The 18499-nt window shown below is 35.3% G+C and overlaps 1 protein-coding gene and 1 long non-coding RNA gene across 28 annotated transcripts in view; one reads left to right on the top strand and one right to left on the bottom strand.

The window, feature by feature from the left end:
- The window catches only part of LOC109448666 (uncharacterized), a 36764-nt gene extending 26848 nt beyond the window's left edge, over window positions 1-9916 (bottom strand). For 11 of the 26 annotated variants that reach the window (XR_016020665.1, XR_016020667.1, XR_016020675.1 and 8 more), the window contains exon 1: window positions 9814-9909. This is a non-coding gene — a long non-coding RNA (uncharacterized LOC109448666). Of the gene's footprint in view, window positions 1-5382; window positions 5507-9765 lie in introns of all 26 variants that reach the window. The other 15 variants (XR_016020671.1, XR_016020662.1, XR_016020674.1 and 12 more) reach the window with 6 other exon arrangements.
- A 52-nt stretch (window positions 9917-9968) lies between these two features.
- The window catches only part of TMEM161B (transmembrane protein 161B), a 68932-nt gene continuing 60401 nt past the window's right edge, over window positions 9969-18499 (top strand). For both annotated transcript variants that reach the window (XM_019734237.3, XM_019734238.3), the window contains exon 1: window positions 9969-10120. In XM_019734237.3, coding sequence (XP_019589796.2) covers window positions 10118-10120 — 3 coding nt within the window. In that variant the 5' untranslated portion in view covers window positions 9969-10117. The remainder of the gene's footprint in view (window positions 10121-18499) is intronic.

The raw sequence follows: 18499 nt of genomic DNA, 5'->3' as shown, positions 1-18499 counted from the left end.
AGTGAGCCATCTTCAAACTGGATTTTCTATCACCTGTCAAACATTCAGAAGACTTAAACCCAGTCAACGGTTTGACTGCAAACTCCTAAGACCCTGGGCCAGAATACCTAGCTAAGCCACTCCTGGATTCCTGATCCTCAGAAACTGTGAGATAAATATTTTTAGTTTTAAGCTGTTTAGTCTTGGGGTAATTTGTTATACAGCAACAAATAACTAATAACAAATCTACACATTGCTTCATACGTCTTTTAAGCCTCTTTTAATCTACAATTTTCTTCATCTTCTTTCTTCCTCTCCTGCAACATATTTGTTGAAGTTAATTTGTCCCATAATTTTTCATAGATTGATTTTCCTGATTGCATAGTCATGGTGTTTAACATGTTCTTTATATTTCCTGGTATCAGGTTCAGTTATTTTCGGCAAGGTTTTTAAATAGGTGATGGTGTGTTTTTCCATTAAAAGGTATACAGTTTCCTTATTTGTCACATTAGCAGCTGTTTATGTAAAAATGAATAAATCCATTTATTCATTATGAATCTCAAAATGGAAATTTTCTGTCATCCCTTCTTCATTTATTAGTACATGAATATAGAGAACTTCCCCTCATTTACTATTTGGTTAACTTTGGTACAATTCGTATGTTTTTTTTTTTTTTTTTAACTGGTTTTCGAAATAATGAACAGATTCCATAGCATCCTCCATTGTTGACCACTAGATGCTTTTTGTTAGTTTTACTATGATTATGAACTCATGGATTTAAACACATTTGATAATTTGGTACATTCCAATCCATTGCATTTGTTATGTTCCAACTTGTGCTCAGGTGTATTTCAGAATTTCGAACCTGTGTATCCTTGTTGATATTTGAACTGTCCCAACTTTGGCCAGTGGGATGCTTTTCAGTTGTCTCCTGAGTCCTGTCTGACATGATAGCTTACTAGGCTATGATAGCTTTCTTGTTATCTTGCACAATAAAATGTTGCAAGTTCAATATAATTCCTGTGCTTAACTGAATTCAACTACTACTGTAAGGGTTTATGGTGTCTTTTGAACAAAGGCTTTTAATATATTTAAATACAGTTCTTTTTTTCTCTACAGTTTGCATTTCCCTACCATAAGATAATAAAGATATCTTGCATCTTGTCTTCTGAAAGTTAAATAGAATTTCATTTCACATTTGAATCTTTAATTCACCTGCAACTTGTTTTTTCTGTATGGTGTTAAATAGGGAGGTACAATTTCATTTTCTTCCATATGGATATACAGCAACATTTATGTTCTTTTTCCCATAAACTTGCAATGCCATCTGTCTTAAATCAAGATTCCTTATGAGTACATCTACTTCTAGGCTTGTATTCCAGCATAAATCAATTCTTCCATCACTAAGACAATACCATGCTATCCTATTTACTATAGCTTTAACAGGTTTATTGAGGCCTAATTCACATAGTATATACAATTCACCCATTTAAAGTATACGGTGGATGGTTTTTAGTGTATTCACTTATATGCAATCATAACTTTAGAACATTCTCGTCACCTCAAAAAGAAACCCCATATTCTTTAGCTATCACTATTCTATGCCACCAAACCTCACTATCCCTAAACAACCACTAATACACTATCTCTATATATTTCCTATTGTGGATATTTCACATGAGTACACCCATGTAATATGTGGGGGTTTTTGACTGGCTTCTTTCATTTAGTGTAAAGTTTTCAAGGTTCATTTGCGTTATAGCAGGTAGCCATACTTCATTCCTTTTTATGAAGCCAAATAATATTCCACTTAATAGATATACATTTTGTTTATCCTTTGATCAGCTGATAGACATTTGTGTTGTTTCCACATTTTGGCTATTATGAATACCTAATTAATACTACTTAAAAATAACTTATCTTACAAGTCAATTCCCTCCATCTTAAACGTTTTACTTCTGGAATATCTTGACATTCTTGACCCTTTGCTCTTTCATATAGACTTCAGAATCAGCTTGTCAGTTTTCTGGGAAAAACTCATTTGGGAGTTTTATTATAATTGTCTTCATTGTGTAGGGGAGAATCTTAATTCCAAAGTCTCTAAATACTTGACCATGGCATATTTCTCTTTTTAATAGACATTATTTAATGCCATTCAATAATGCTGTGATTGTTTTCTCTTAAGGGTCTTCTATATTTTCTAATTTACTCCTATGTAATTTATATATATATATGTATTTTTTTTTAATAGAATTTGTTTATTTACTCCCCTTCTGCTCCCCCACCCCGACTCCAGTTAAAGTGGTTGTTTCTCAGTCTAGTTGTGTAGGATACAGCACCCTGGCCCATGCTGGTATTATGAGCCTTGCGCAGTCCCCCCCCAAGCAGTCTGCAGTTCACAGCAGCTGACAGCAGCTCTCGCCAGCTGCGGGCAATGGCAGCATACAGCAGCCCAGGAAGCTCAAGTCAACTTCCGGCTGCTCACAGCAGCCCAGCTCCAGGGAGAGCTGTTGTTCACATTCTTAGCCGTAGAGGGCGCAGCTCACTGTCCCATGTGGGAATCGAACCGATGAGCTGGTTATAAGCACGGTGCTCCAACCACCTGAGCCACCGGGCAGCCCAGTAATTCATATTTTTAAAACAATACAGTAAATGGTATCATTAAAAAAATCAATTTCTAAAAGTTCCTTTCTGCTGGAGAGAAACCCAATTTACGTTTTTTTATATCGATACAGAGAATCCTTGCAAAACTCTTATCTTAATAATTAATCTGTAAATTACGCTTCTTCATTTCCAATCTTTGTATCCTTTGTTTTTATTGCCTTATAATGCTAGCTGGTAGCTCCAATATGGTAGCTATTCCTGATTCTAAGGGATTGTTTAAAAAATTTCATTTTTAAATTGTCGTTGGTTTTATTGACTTAGGGAAGTCTGCACAATACTACTTTGGCAAAAGGTTTTATCCACCTCTGTCAATTTTTTCTAAAGCTTATAGATTTTTCTGTTAGTCTTCTAACATGCTAAAATACATTAAACCTGATCATGTTTTACTATATTTTTTACACATTTCCTGGGTTCTGCTTGCTATCTTATTTAGGATTTTTGCCTCTATCTTCATGCATATAACTGGCGTCTCTTTTACTTTCCTTACCAAGTTTAGTAAGCCTAATAAAATGTATACAATCACATCTTCTCTTTTCTATACTCTGGAATGCTGTGTGTACTATTGCAATTTGTTCTTTGAATGTTTGGCAAGTCTCTGTTTTCTTTTTTGGAAACGTCTACTGATTCAATCTCTTATACAGTAATCAGACCCTCCATATTTTCTATTTCTTCTTAAATGAGTTTGAAAGGTTATACTTTTCTGGAACTATTTCACTTACTCTTTTCTATTTATTACCGTGTTTTCCAGAAAATAAGACCTAGCTGGACCATCAGCTCTAATGCGTCTCTTGGAGCAAAAATTAATATAAGACCTGGTCTTATCTTACTATAATATGAGACCAGACTTATATTAATTTTTGCTCCAAAAGACGCATTAGAGCTTATTGTCTGGCTTGGTCTTATTTTCAGGGAAACACGGTATGACAAAATTGTTAATGATATCTCCTCAATCTCTGCAGTATTTGAATAATGTCCTTATTTTCATTTCTAATATTCTTTGTGTCTGCTTTCTTTCTTGGGTAACCTTGTCCAAAATTCGTTAATGTTGTTATTAAAAGATACAACTTTTTTTTCAATTATAGTTGACATACAATATTAAATTAGTGTCAGGTGTACAACATAGTGATTAGACATTTTTATCACTTACAAAGTGATCACCCCAATAAGTCTAGTACCCATTTGACACTATACATAGTTATTACAATATTATTGACTATATTCCCTATGCTGCACTTTACATCCTCCTGACTGTTATTATGTTTGGCAATTTGTACAAAAAGATACAACTGTTAACTCTGTTGCCACTCTGTGTTGAACATTTGCTTTCTGCTTCATTCATTTCATTACTTTTATTTTACTTTCATTATTCTTTTCCTAATCCCTTAGGTTTAGGACAGATTATTAGCTCTTTAATTTTCACTCTTTCTCAAGTATTTAAAGTTTCCAGTTTTCTTATAAGTACTGTTTTACTGTTCTATAGGTATTGATATGCAGTGTTTCTGTCATTATTCAGTTCTGAATATATATTTTCTGTTTTTCTTTGAGAATCATTATTTGAATTAGACCCATTTTACATGGAAATAGGTTTCTTGTTTTCCAAATATATGAAGTTTTCTAGATTTTTGTTGTCATTCATTTCTAACTTAATTATACTGCAATTAGAAAATGTGATATAACTGATACCAATCCTTTGAAATTTTAAAAGACTTTTAATGGTTAAATTTTGTAAATGGTTTGTGTACTTAAAATATTTTTTATATCTACTTTTAGTAAATAAATATTTTTTTATATCTACTTAAAATTTTTTTTTTATATCTACTTTTAGATGGACTAGGTAATTGAGACTAGCCCTTCTCTTGAAAACAACTAGAAAGTCTAGACAAAATATAAAACAAACACCTAAAGGCATTAGAGAGCTAGTGAGCAGTGGAAAATCCAGAAGGAAAAAAACAGAGCTTTGAATCTAGATTTTATGATAGCTTTTTCTCTGAGTTATCTGCTGATTCTTGAGAAGGTGGCTAAGAAGCTGAACAGTTTCTGACTAACTCATAGAATTAAAAAGACAAAAATGGTGGTTCAGGGCCTGCTCTGGTAAACTCTATGGGCTTCAAGTAAAGATCTATATATACCTGGGAAAAAGAAATAGAATAGATTAAGGCGACTTTTAGATTACTGGTGCCCAAAGCCTCTGTGAGACATAAATCCTTTCTGCAGAAAATATCATCATTTTAGACCCCAAAATATAATATTTTTCATATACTAGCTCTGGCATTCAATCAAAAAGAACATAAAATAACATAAATTAACAAAATTTTATAAATATAAATAAATATATAAATAAATAAAAATAACATAATAGAAAATAGTATAAGCGACAGAGAAAAAGACAATATGATACACAACAACTACAAAGAAACAAAAGAAGCTTCAGACAATATCAGACCTCATAGTTTACTAAAAACAGGTTATAATTATGCTTAATGTTTGAGAAAATATCAGATTGATATAGATAATTGAATAGGTAACTGGAAATATAAAACAGAACCACACAGAAATGTTTGAACTGACAACAACCAGAAGATAAAAAATGAAATACATCCTTCAACAGATATGTTTAACAGGAGATTAGAGACTATTAAAAAGAAAACAGTGAACTGAAAAAAAGGTAAGAATTATCCAGAATGAACCACAGAGAAACAAATGGAAACATAAGGTGTAAAGTGAAATGACCTTACATACATTTATGTGGAGTACCAGAAGGAGGGTAGAGGAAAGAATGGTGGAGAGGCATTATCTTATAAGAGCTGAGAATTTTCCAAAACAGAATGACATCTAGATTCCAGATTCAAGAAGTATCACAAACCTCAAAAAGAAAACAAACACAAACAAACAAACAAAATACATTTAGTCATATAATAAAACTGCTTCAAATTTAAGACAAACATCTTTAAAGCAACCAGAGGAAAAAGATTACCTTTAAAGGGGCAAAAATGAAAGTGACACTATTTCTCAGAAAAATTATAGAAGCCAAAAGCAATGGAATGTATCTCCAAAATGATAAAATAAAATAGCTGCTAATTCAATAAAAACATTCTTTGAAAATAAAAGTGAAATAAATATATTCAGGATACAAAAACTGAATTTGTCACCAGCAGACATTTACAAAAGGAAATACTAGAGCATGTTCTTTAGGCAGACATATGATTCCAGACAAAGTAAAATTTTGAGTAAATATAAAAATACATTATATAAAAATAATAATATCTTGAAGAATTTAGAAAATATATATTAAATATACACAATGTATGTAACATGAAGTGAGGTGGTAGACACATGAAGTTGAGTCCTTACATTGTCCAGATGAGGTACAATACAAATTATTAAAATATAGAACTGTCAAGTTTATGGGGTAAGAGAAATGGAATAAATAAAAATAATCAATCTAGAAGAAGGCATAAAAGGAGAAAATCAATATAGGAAAGATGGGACAAACAAAAAGCAAATAATACAATAGTTGATTTAAATCCAAGTGCGTGTGTGTGTGTGTGTGTGTGTGTGTGTATACTTGTGTGTAAGCAGAATAAACATCCAATCAAAATATAAATATCAGAATAGATTTAAAAATACATTATTGCATATTAGTCCTTAGGTTAAAATGCTTTTTCCATTGCACTTAGAATAAAATCCAAACCCTTACCTGGCTTTCAATGCCAATGTAATTTAGCCCTTTCCTACCCTCAAACTTATTCTTCTTTTAGTCACTGTGCTCCAACCAGGCAGGCATTCTTTTGGTACTTGAATTATTCAAGCTAGTTCATGTCTTAGGGTTTTATATTATTGTCCCCTTTGCAAGTGATAGTTTACCTGATTTTTGCAAAGCTGGGTTCCCCTGTCAAAAGCAGCTTAAAAGGCATTTTCTTAGATTTCCTGTCACCTAATCTAAGATATCATATATTTTAATTTTCTGCCTAGCATTATTATCATCTTATATTTTTATTGCTTATTTATGACCTATTACCACTAAAATGTAAATTCCCTCATAGCAGGGAACTTGCCTATTCTCTATTTACCACGGTTTCCCCAAGTCTAGGACTGTGACTGAGACAAGTAGATACTCAATTATTATTTAATGAATGAATAAAGCTACTTGAGGTTTTAAACGATAGGTACTTTCTTATTGTTTTGTATGTTTAATGCTCTTGGTTTTGTTTAATGACTTTCATGATACCAAAAGGTATCAAATGATATCAAGATCCCATTTATTAGTGATTCTTGAAAATGTGCATTGTATAATTTGTGTATAATTTGGAGGAGTTATTCTACCAATTAATCAGATGTGTGGTGCAGTCCCAGATATAACTATGATAACATGTGAAAAAGGAAAGGTTCAGAGAAAGGCTACTGAATTATTAGAGTTGTAATATGCTTCTGAAGAACATGTTCATTTGTCCCAAATTATAAAGATGAGACTAATAGAGGTGGATGTTACAAAGCATAAATAATAATTTTTAAAAAGCTCCTTTCATTCATTCTTAAGAAAATACACTTTTAAAAAATTACCCCCTTACAGAAAGATTGTTTTAGCGTGGTAATTCCAGGAATGGTGATTGATATATTTTGGTTACTTCCTTTTTTACTCTGTTCTGTGCTTACAATTTTTTTCACATCAAAGCAATCATACTGGTCACAATTTTGCATCCTGCTCTTTTAACTTAGAAAATAAAAATTTTCCATTAGAAAAACTAGTCTAATGGCTTTTTAAAAATTGCTATAGTATATTCCACTAAGCGTACATGATAGAATTTGACCAATCTCTAATTGTTAAAGATTGTTCCTAATTTCTTACCTAATTATTGCTACAAATAACATTATTTCTTAAGGGGAAGGGGGTGGGCAACACAAAAAGAAGGTCCAGTTCTCCAGGCATTTATGTCTACTTAGGAAAACAATATACATTGGGGGAGGGGACTACAAAGGCACAGTATAAGAATGCATATTATAATAATATTTATTAAAGTTACGAATAGTGGACATTTTTTAGGAGGAGGAGCTAATGAGAAAAACATTTTGCAAAGAATATGGAGCTGAACTTGGAAAAAGTGATGTCTTAATGGCTGAAAATGTTCCAGGTTGGTGTGGTGTTGGAAGAGGTAACTTTCCGTTGGTGTTCTTTAGTATTTAAGAACAGTTCTCATTCAGGAAGCTCTCAACACAAAGCTCTAATAGTAAGCAACCAAGATTTTTATCAAGCATTGGACTCCTACCCACCTTGCCAAAAACTACCAAATTTCTTTTTTCTCTCCATCATCCAGATCTTTTTTCCCTTTCATAATTCTCCCATTTCTTCATATTTTTGTCCAAGATTCTCAACTATTTTAAGTAACGGAAATAGGTAAATCCCTCTACTTCAAGGAATGTAACTAATGCAAAACATTATAAATTTTCGGTGGGATTAAAAACAAACAAACAAAAAACTTGGAAATGCTGTCTTAAAACATATATTGTATGCATTTCAATCTTTAAAAAACATTACTTATAACAGACTTTTCACAATGTAATAGAAATAATGTAATAGAAACATTAAAGGACACGAACCAAAGGTTATCAATTTGCCATACACCAAATAAGGAACATAGAACCATGATCTATTAAAAATAATATGGTAATAAATACTGACTGTGATTTCCTTTCATGGTTTTACTCTAGCAGGGACGGATTCCACCCTGATAATAATTCCAGTCTTACTGTCACTTAAAAGATGCTTTGTGAACCTCAATGAGGCTGCCAGGTTTAGGACAGATGTAAGAACCAGTGTCAGATACAAAAGGGAAAGATTTCACAAGATGTGTTGTCACTGACAGACTGATAGCCACTTTCCTTCTGCACCTATTCTTCCTCAAGGATAGCAGATGCTTCCCACAGATACACCAGCAGGCGACTCCAGTCCCTCTACCACACTTAACCATTTGCAGATGCCCTGGGGCTCGCCTATTTACAACCTAGTCCTTCCACAGCAGAAGTGGGACCCTCAGGGAAGTTCTGGATCCATCCACAGCAGGATGTTCCACAAACTACTTGGCACCCTCACCCCACCTCTAGCTATTTCCAGTATTAATACTTACGATTTCTGTATCTTCTCTAATTAAGCTATTAATCTGCCCACAAAACAAAATTTAAAGTGAAAACAACCTATACTCAGTCTCTAGCCCCCTTTCTAATATAAAGCAACTGCCCCGTGCATGCTTCTTTTGGATGGCTCAGAACTATGATATCCTGGGTCTTTTGACCATTTACAGCTTGGCTGTCAGCGTAATCTGATAAGGAGGGTGAGACATAAATAACATCTATAGCCACCTCTACCTGGCCAATCTTCTTAATTTCTGACACTTCCTAGTTCCCCAGCCCAATTCCAGCTTTATGACAAAACTAGACATTACGGCAAAGAGATCCCAGAGGTGAAACTGCAGATAGAGTCTTCACTTAAGCAAGGATCCCCAAGTTGTGAGATTAATTTCTGGGATAAAGGTGCTCTGTATATTCATTTCAAGCCTTCTCCCAGTATCGTGTCTTATTAGAGCCAAATAAAAACGCAGAGAGAGTTGATGGGTACAGATTTTGGAAAGAAACAACACAAAACTAAGAGATATATGGGAGTTTCACTTTCTTCCAGCTGATACATATTTTTCAAACTAAAAGAAATCCATCCATATTGTAATATATTAAATAGGCAGAATTCTTTTCCTGGTTTTTCTGCTCTTGGTAGACGTCTTCTTCAGCTGGTATCTGTGAATAGTGAAGAAACTTCTCACGATCAAATTTCACTTCCCCGAGGAAAGGTAGCGGGGAGGACCCACTAACGCAGGGAGCAAAAACGACAGAGAGAAGTCTGTGGAGATCCGCAGTCTCCAAGAAGGGCCAGCCAGAAAATGAGAAGGTAAAAAGAAAAAGGGCGTAGCTGAGCTGAAGCAAGTACTGTGGTGTCTCAGCACGAGCACGCCCTAACAGGTTTTCTCTTTCACTAAATCTGCTGGGCTTGGGGTCAGCTCCAACCACATTCACCAACCTGAGCCTCCATCACCTCCCAGGGTGAGGATACGCTGTTACGCAAACCACCCAACCTACCTCTGGATCCTCACAGGCGCGGCATCGGCAAGCCGCCCGCCCACCTACCTGTGCTGCGCCTGCGCCTCCCCGGCGCGTTTTCAAGGTCAGCACCGCCCCCAGCTTCTAACCTAGCACCCACGGAAGTGGCTGTAGAGGACGTCTTGCGTATCCTTACCTCTACGTAGCGTGGGGTCGCCGGCGCCCAGGAGGGGGGAGGGACTTCCTGTCCCGCGCGACAGAACTTCCGGCACAGCCGGAAGATCCTCTTCTTCGCGGTATCCAGAGGTTCCCGGCTGCAGGGTCGGGACGAGGGGTCCGGGAATCTCCTGGCGACTCCAGGGTTTCTTGTCCACGACCTGCCCCTGGCGCCATGGTGAGTCCATCTGTGAGGGCTAGAGTAACAGCAGTTGGGAGGAAGGGGCCGGGAGGTCAGTCCTGTGACGGGAGCCGATCGGGTGCCCAACTGAGGATGGAGTGGGTGGGAGCAATGGGATGAGCAGCAGGGCAGGACTGACCATCTGCCTTGGAGCCCCGGAGTGCCTGGGCCCTGGACCCCTGAGGAAGCAGCATCTATCCGGTCCAATCGCGAGTTCTGTCCAGGAGTACGGAGTAAGTAGCCAAAATGTTGGTGACCCATTCACTTGTACGGCACGTGGCGCTAGGTGGTTTCATAGTTGACCTTGCCCGGTAGATCATCTCCTCTCCTTCCTCCTTAGCTTCAGAGCAGTGGCCAAAAGCCCTGGTCTTAGAAATAAATGCTTTCAGCCTTTCCAGGCAGACACAACGGATTCCTTTCTGTAGAGAATCAACACCTGTCAGTTACTTAAACGACAAGGTCAGCTTATCTTTCAAACTCAGCCTGTTTAGAATTGGAAAGGGTGTCAAATGAAAAATTCGGACTTAATAAGGAAAGACTATTCGGAAGGAATATTGCGATAGGGAGAATGCCCTGACCTTAAGATCTGCAAGAGTCAAAGGTTAGGCAAAAAGGGTTTTTCTCTATTGGGAGGAGTAGACAAGGCGAAAAAGGACCGGGTGTGGGTAAGTGAAATTAAAGGGTAGTGTGATTGGGTAGTAGTAGATCAGAGATTGTTTTACCCTCAGGCCGGGCCTACTCTGTGGAACTGTTAAGGAGGAGTTGCATGTTGTTTCAGACTGAGGGTGGACCAAAGTTCAGGGACCTGGAGAAAGAGGATCTTAACCAGAATTTGGGTAACAGATATTTTGTTCTGATTGATCTATGGGGACTAGCAGTTCAACTAGTCATTTATGAAACAAAGAATGAGTTTGCAGGTTTGTACCCAGCCTTGTCATAGGTAAACAAGAGAGGCATCAGTCTTAGCCCAAGTCCTGTGGGGACCAGTGGTTCTTTGCAGTAAGACTTTTCTAGGATACAAAAGGAGGGTGTGTGTGAGGCGGGGGTGATTTATTAACCTTTGCTGTTTTCCAGCATCTCAAGGGACTGGTAAAATTCAACGTTGTCAGTTACTTGACTATATAAAAGATTTAAAATCCTCATCTGGAGGGGATTCTTTCTTGGAATTTAGCTTCAGTTTGCCATGCTTTTTCAGGATCAAATGTTGACATCATTCAGCTATTGTGTATAATGATTGACTTTTGAATGACTTTCAGGAACTTGACTGAATATGAAACAAAAGAACCTCCAAATAATGTGGTTCCTAGTGCACTCTACTACTAACCTATGACTCTTGGTCGCTGCGTGTTTTAACCTCAGTGAATAATACATTATTCACATACAATAATTTGTAATATTTTTTTTCCTTTTGTATCAATGAAATTAGACAAAGACAGGGAACAGTACAACAGGAGGGAACCAAAGATAAAAATTAGCCTAACTACTTCCCCCACCACTAGTTTTACAGAAGGAAGTATCTGAGGTTTAGAAATAGACAGTGATTTACTTAAGGTAACAGTGGTTTAGCATAGTGTGTACTAAAACTCAGATCTCCACTTCTTAAATTTAAGCTCAATTTTTGAGCTCTTGGTCTGAGAAGTTGAAGATAGAATGTAATTTCAAACCTTGAATTCATAAATAGTCATAGAGAAGTTGAATGTGAACTTATTTCCAGTATTCTTTAATACTAAATAGAAGTAAAACCCCTCTCCCCCGATAACTCAAAAAAGATAGTTTTGTTTTAAGCTAAGATAAACAAACTCATGCTGTTTTTCAAAATGTCACTTAAGAGAATGTCACCAGGGACCAGGTACTTGATTCTTTTCATTCGGGTATTGCTTATATTTCTAAGTTAATTTACTTATTTCTGCTTTAGCTTTCCCGGCTATGAAATTGATCAGGTCTGTATATGTAAGTGTGATCAATGCTTGGAATCCTTCAAAAGAAAGGGTTTAGCCATTAAATGAAGTTAGCAAGGGTTGAATTTATTTAGGATTCAGCTTGGTTGAATTGGGAACTTTTGTAGTGCTTGGCCAAATGATATAATGAAAATGCAATACTTGAACTCAGAAGACCCAGATTCAGCCCATTATTAGTTACATGAATATTGCAAAATCACCCAACTTAGTTAAGAGTTCCAACTTCCTCCTAGATAAGAGAAGTGGGACTTGATGGGGATTAAAAATTAAAGTACCTTTTAACTCATTTATGATTTTATGACTTGACTCAGGACTTTTTTCAGAGTAGTACATGTTTCTGATTAAATAAGATTTAGTCTGATTTCCAGTGTTTTTTTCTTTGCTGTTTGATTCTGAAGTTTGCTTTCTTTTGTCATTCTTTTTGTTTTTTTATACATCATGTAGGTAATATTTGCAATCTTTGTCCATGTGCTTGGGCAAGTATTTCACTACTGTTTTAATGCGAGTTCAAAATGGAAAAATAAAACCTTGGGACACCTTGATTTTATTTTTGATTTAATTGGTATAAACTCTTTTCTCTTTGATACATTATGTGTAATATATCAAAATGCAGTAAATGCTTGTGCATGCAATCAGGTTCTCCTTTTTTGAAAAAATGACAGTGGTATTATGATCTAGACTGAAAATACTGAGTATTCACTCTAATTTTTTTGTGTTCATGTTGTGAAAATGGATAGTCTGTAGAATTTACTAAATGAATAAAACTATATGTTTTATTATATGTTTTGAAAATTACAAACCAACTTTAATCAAATAGATCTTTCTGCTATTGAGGCAGAGAAAAGTAGATTAGAACTAGCTCCTGGAATTGCATGCATCTCATGGCTTGTTTTATCTATGTAGCATCCTGTGGTAACTTTTCCTGCTGGGATTGAGCTATGGTTTATTGGTGGTAGGGGGAGGGGGTGTGAACCTCTGCTTTAGAGTTAATGACAAAGTTTTCCTTTTGGTAGGTTGGAGGGGTGTTGGGAACAGAATGTGGTAAATATTATAAGAGAAATACATATAATGTGCTCAGAGTACAGAGGGAAGAAATTCTAAATGGGGGCAAGGGGTTATGTAGCAGGTGATTTCATCTTGAGTTTTGAAAAGTGAGTTAGGACACTAGTTCTTAAATTTGAGTTTGCATAGGATTCACCTGTGATGCTTGATAAAAATGCTTATCTGGGCCTTGTTTTGGGGGGGTGGAGTTTCAGAATCTTATTTTTGATGAGTTTTACAGTTAAGTCTGAAACTGGTGGCCATTAAACCACACTTTTGAGAGAACTCTAATGCAAACGTTAGAGACTTTGATGAAGATATTGGAGGTTTTTGTGCTTAGTGATAATCAGACATGTTCAGTTTGTATATATGGTGGATTACTTTAATTGACTTTTTTTTTTTTTTTAAAGATTTTATTGGGGAAGGGGAACAGGACTTTATTGGGGAACAATGGTCAAATTGTTGTCCTTTCAATCTTAGTTGTGGAGGGTTCTGTTCAGCTTCAAGTTGTTGTTCTTTCAGTCTTAGTTGTGGAGGGCGCAGCTCAGCTCCAGGTCCAGTTGCCGTTGCTAGTTGCAGGGGGCACAGCCCACCATCCCTTGCGGGAGTCGAACCGGCAACCTTGTGGTTGAGAGGACGCACTCCAACCAACTGAGCCATCCGGGAGCTCAGCAGCAGCTCAGCTCAAGGTGCCGTGTTCAATTTTAGTTGCAGGGGGCGCTGCCCACCATCCCTTGCGGGACTCGAGGAATTGAACTGGCAACCTTGTGGTTGAGAGCCCATGCTCCAACCAACAACTGAGCCATCCAGGAGGCAGCTCAGCTCAAGGTGCCGTGTTCAATCTTAGTTGCAGGGGGCAGAGCCCACCATCCCTTGCGGGACTCGAGGAATTGAACTGGCAACCTTGTGGTTGAGAGCCCACTGGCCCATGTGGGAATCGAACCGGCAGCCTTCGGAGTTAGGAGCATGGAGCTCTAACCGCCTGAGCCACCGGGCCGGCCCCTTTAATTGACTTTTGAATGTTTAACTTGCCTCGCATACCTGGGATAAATCCCACTTAGTTGTGAAGTATGATTCTTTTTATACATTGTTGGATTTTGTTTAGGATTTTTTTTTTTCCATTTATATTTATGAGAAATGTTGGTCTGTAGTTTTTTTATTTTCATTTTTTATTTTTCCTTATAATGTCTTTGCCTGGTTTCGGTATTAGGGTAATAATGGCTTCATAGAACTGGTTAGGAAGTATTACCTCTGCTTCCAGCCTCTGAAAGAGATTATAGAGAATTGGTATAATTTCTTAAATGATTGGTAGGATTCACCAGTGAACCCATCTGGGCCTGCTGTGTTGTTTTGGAAAGTTATTAAGTACTGATTCAGTTTCTTCAATAGATACCGACCTATTTAGATTATTTCTTGTATCAGTTTTGGCAAATTGTGTCTTTCAAGAGTTGGTCTATTTTACCTAGGTTATAAAATTTGTGGGTAGAGGGTTGTTCATAGTGTTCCTTTATGAGAATTTGAATGTCCATGGGATTTGTAATATCCCTGCTTTCATTTCTGGTATTAGTAATTTGTTTCCTCCTTTTTTTTCTTAGTTATTCTGCCTAGAGGCTTATTGATTTTGTTGATCTTTTTAAAGAACCAGCTTTTGGTTTCATTAATCTTTCTCTTGATTTCTTGTTTTGAATTTTATTGTTCTTTTTTCCTCTAATTCTTGTATGTTTTCCTGCTTACTTTGGATTTAATCTGCTCTTTTTCTAATTTCCTAAGGTGATACATTTGGTGATTTTGAATATTATTTTCAAATATATATGTTTGATGCTATGCATTTTCCTCTAAGCACTGCTTTTGCTGCATCCCATAAACTTTGATGTTATGTTTTTATTTTCATTTAGTTCAAAATATTTTTAATTTATCTTGAGATTTCCTCTTTGACCCGTGTGTTATTTAGAAATATGTTGTTTAATTTCTGTATTTTGGGATTTTCCAGTTTAATTCCATTGTGATCTGAGGGCAGACATTCTATGATTTCTATTCTTTGAACTTTGTTAAAGTGTGTTTTATGGCCCAGAATGTGGTCTGTCTTGGTGAATGGACATGTATAGCATGAATGATGGATTCTGGTCAGGTTTCATCAGTTAACCACATAGTGGCCAAGATTTAGGTTTATTCTCAGTTCTCTAATCTTTCCTCTGACTCGTCACATTCACTGCTTCTTTCCTAAAGAAGCTGAGTTCAAGTAATAGTAGAAACTGTTCTCTTGGTTAGCATTTGGTTGATTCAAGTTTAATTCTTAAGACTGGTTTATACTTTGGGTTTTGGTTTATTTTATTTGTACTGAGATAAAAACTTAAAGCAAATTTGATTAATTTTTAGAAAATCAGGAGATATACTAAATTGTTCATTTCTAAGAGAGAATTTATTTTTTTACTGTTGTGCCATGGTTTTATCCATGTTACAAAGTCAAGAATGAACACAACTTTGTAACTTTGAAGAAAAAAACTTGTCTGTAAATTGTGGGTCCTGTTGAAATGAACATTCTCTTGATTTTTATTGAAGTGATCATACGATTTGTTTCACCAAATATTTAAAAATCATGCTTTTATCTCAAAAGTATTTTTTCAATCATTCGTTATTTGTTAAGCACCATCTATGTGTCAGGTACTGGTTTTGGCAACAAGGATATATCTGTTTATAAAATACAGACGGTCCATTATGGAGCTTATGTTTTATTGGGAGGTCGGATGACAATCATATGAGACATAGTATGTGGTAAATGCAATGAAGAAAGATAAAGCACATTAAGGGATCAAAAATGATTGGGGAGCTTATTTTTCATAGGGCATTTAGGGAAAGTCTCAATGAGGAGGTGACGTTGGAATAAATGTGAATTTATATATATATACATTCAGACTATATGCCTGGGACCTATGAGTACATATTTATGAACTGCGCCCTAAAAACTTACTGTAGTATCAGGCACAAAGCTCATATTGTCGTTAGCTGTATAAATCTTTTGATAAAGTTATATATTACCATTTTTCTAAACAGTGAACAGGAAAGTGATGTATATATTTTATTTCAAACGCCCTATGGTAGTAGGTGATACTATATTTTATTTAATAAATTGCATTTTTGTGCCAAATTTTTTAGTCTTGTAAGTTATTACAATTCTGGAGAGAATACAGCTCATTCACTCAAAATATCCCGATGTTATACCATATCTTTTGCTGATCTAAAACAGACTTAGTAATTCTGTTGTTAAAATAGATTAAGTATCTCTAATGTTTTGGCCATAAACAAAAAATTTAGGGAAACCTGAAACAATTTCAGCTTTTGATAACTTTAATATTGAAACTCAGGACATGTTAATGTCTGATTATGATGTTTTGTGTTATACTTATGTTATATTTTTATTTCATAAACATTTCTAGATGTTATGAGAACCAATCTGCTCATATGTATGTACTTTTAAAAATGACTTTGGGAAAAGTGCAATAAATATAATGGCACTGAATGTCTGCTTGAACTAGAACTAGATGACCTCTATAGTTTGATTCAAGGTTCTGTGATTCTGAATATGTGAGTTTCTGGATATTGTTGATGTACATTTAGTTGAATATACATTGAGGGGACAAAGGAGGGAATATTCAATTTGTGTTAAGTTCAAGAAGAGTTCCCAAAGGATTGATTGGATTAGGTGTTTAAAGGTAAGTAGAAGTATGTCAGATAGATAAGAAATTGAATTTTACTTTTCCTCAATAATAACAATAGCTGCGTTAACTTAATGATTAATATTTAGCTACTTTTATTAACTCATTTAAATTCCTATGGAAAATCATACAGCTAGTGGTAGTGAAATTTGACTTTAACCCAGGCTGTTTGGCCACTGTACTTTAGTGCCCATCTTATTGTTTATTTTTGATAAGTTTCACCTTACGAAAAGGACTAAATTTCAAAAACATTTTCCTATAGAAATAATATTATAATTAGTGACTATTACATGTCTAGAAACTCCTTCTCAACCTGGTTAAAAGCTAATATTACATCTCTTATGATGTTAGAGAAATTAATCATCACTGTCATGCATCTAATGAGTGACCGTTCTAACTCAGATGCCAAACACTGACACTGCTGCAGTAAGTCACAATAAGGATTCCGTCAAATTCCTTTCACTTGATTTTATTTATCATAAAGATCCTTTAGGGAAAAAGTAGACACTCAAGATGATAATGATGGGTCTTTGCAGTAAATTCTTGGGAGTAGAGAGGTTTCGATTGTGTAAAAAAGATGAGATGGAAATACTAAGGGGCATTGGAGAGAGAAAGGGAGACTACTCCACAAATAGAAATACTTAATGAAAAAGAAATTTCAATAAGCTATTCTGTTCCATATTACAAATATATAATTATAGACTGCCGTCAGTTAATGTCACAAATAAAGCACTATAAAGCTGTAGCGATTTTTAAATAAATGTAATATTTTTATCTTTGTGATAAGCCTTTGAAATATTAATCTGAATTGCTTATTTTTTTATGGTTATCTATGTCTTCCCTTTACATAATGCTTAGCTGATTTTTTGTTATCTTTTACCTGTTGATTGCTAGTGTTTGCCCAAATGCAGTGATCCTCATAGAAAAAGCAATGCCATAGTTTCCTGCTTTCTTCACCTGAAAGAAGTCTACTAGAGGATTTTGCTCCACCAAAACTTAATTAACTTGAATGTTTATTATTTGTATCATTTAAGAAGACTTTGGCCATTTTTGTTATGAGTACAAATGATTGAAAATGGTTCCAATTTTTTTATGGGTTATGAGCATATGTATTTAAGTATAAGTGTTTCATGACTAGAATCATTTGTTTCTGGATACAGTCTTGCTCAAGAGAGAAGCCATGATGTTTTTTCCTCAAAAGTTTTGCTTTTATTAACGGCTAACTTCATTAGAATTTTACTTCTACTTAAATTTATGCTTACTACTTCTCCCCTTCTTTCCCTTATTAAATTAGTTAACGTTAGGACAATGAAGTCTCACTGTATAATTTATCACTAGACAGCTAAGGTTGGATAGATCAAATGTTTCATAATGAATATACTAATCTTTTCCTTCCAGTCTTTAAGACAAAAAAGTAGAAAAGAATCTGGATAACTGGAATTAGAATTGATTTCCAACAATGTATCTTCTAGTCAGGAGGGACAGAAGACAAAGTTTTGATAACATTCATTGTAATGTAAGTCATAACTTTAACTGAGACATTATTGGTTCATTAAGACTAAAATGATTTTCTAATTAGATTTCAACTAACATTTTTGATTTTTAATGAAGAGCTTCTTAGTCATTCATATCAGGTATTTACAGTCATAGCTCTTTCTCTTGAT

The sequence above is a fragment of the Rhinolophus sinicus genome, chromosome 3 (assembly GCF_057876585.1).
Source record: "Rhinolophus sinicus isolate RSI-liver-muscle chromosome 3, RSI-T2T, whole genome shotgun sequence".
Classification (NCBI taxonomy): Eukaryota; Metazoa; Chordata; class Mammalia; order Chiroptera; family Rhinolophidae; genus Rhinolophus; species Rhinolophus sinicus.
Note: the sequence above shows the minus strand (reverse complement) of the source record. Positions and strands in the feature narration are given on the sequence as shown.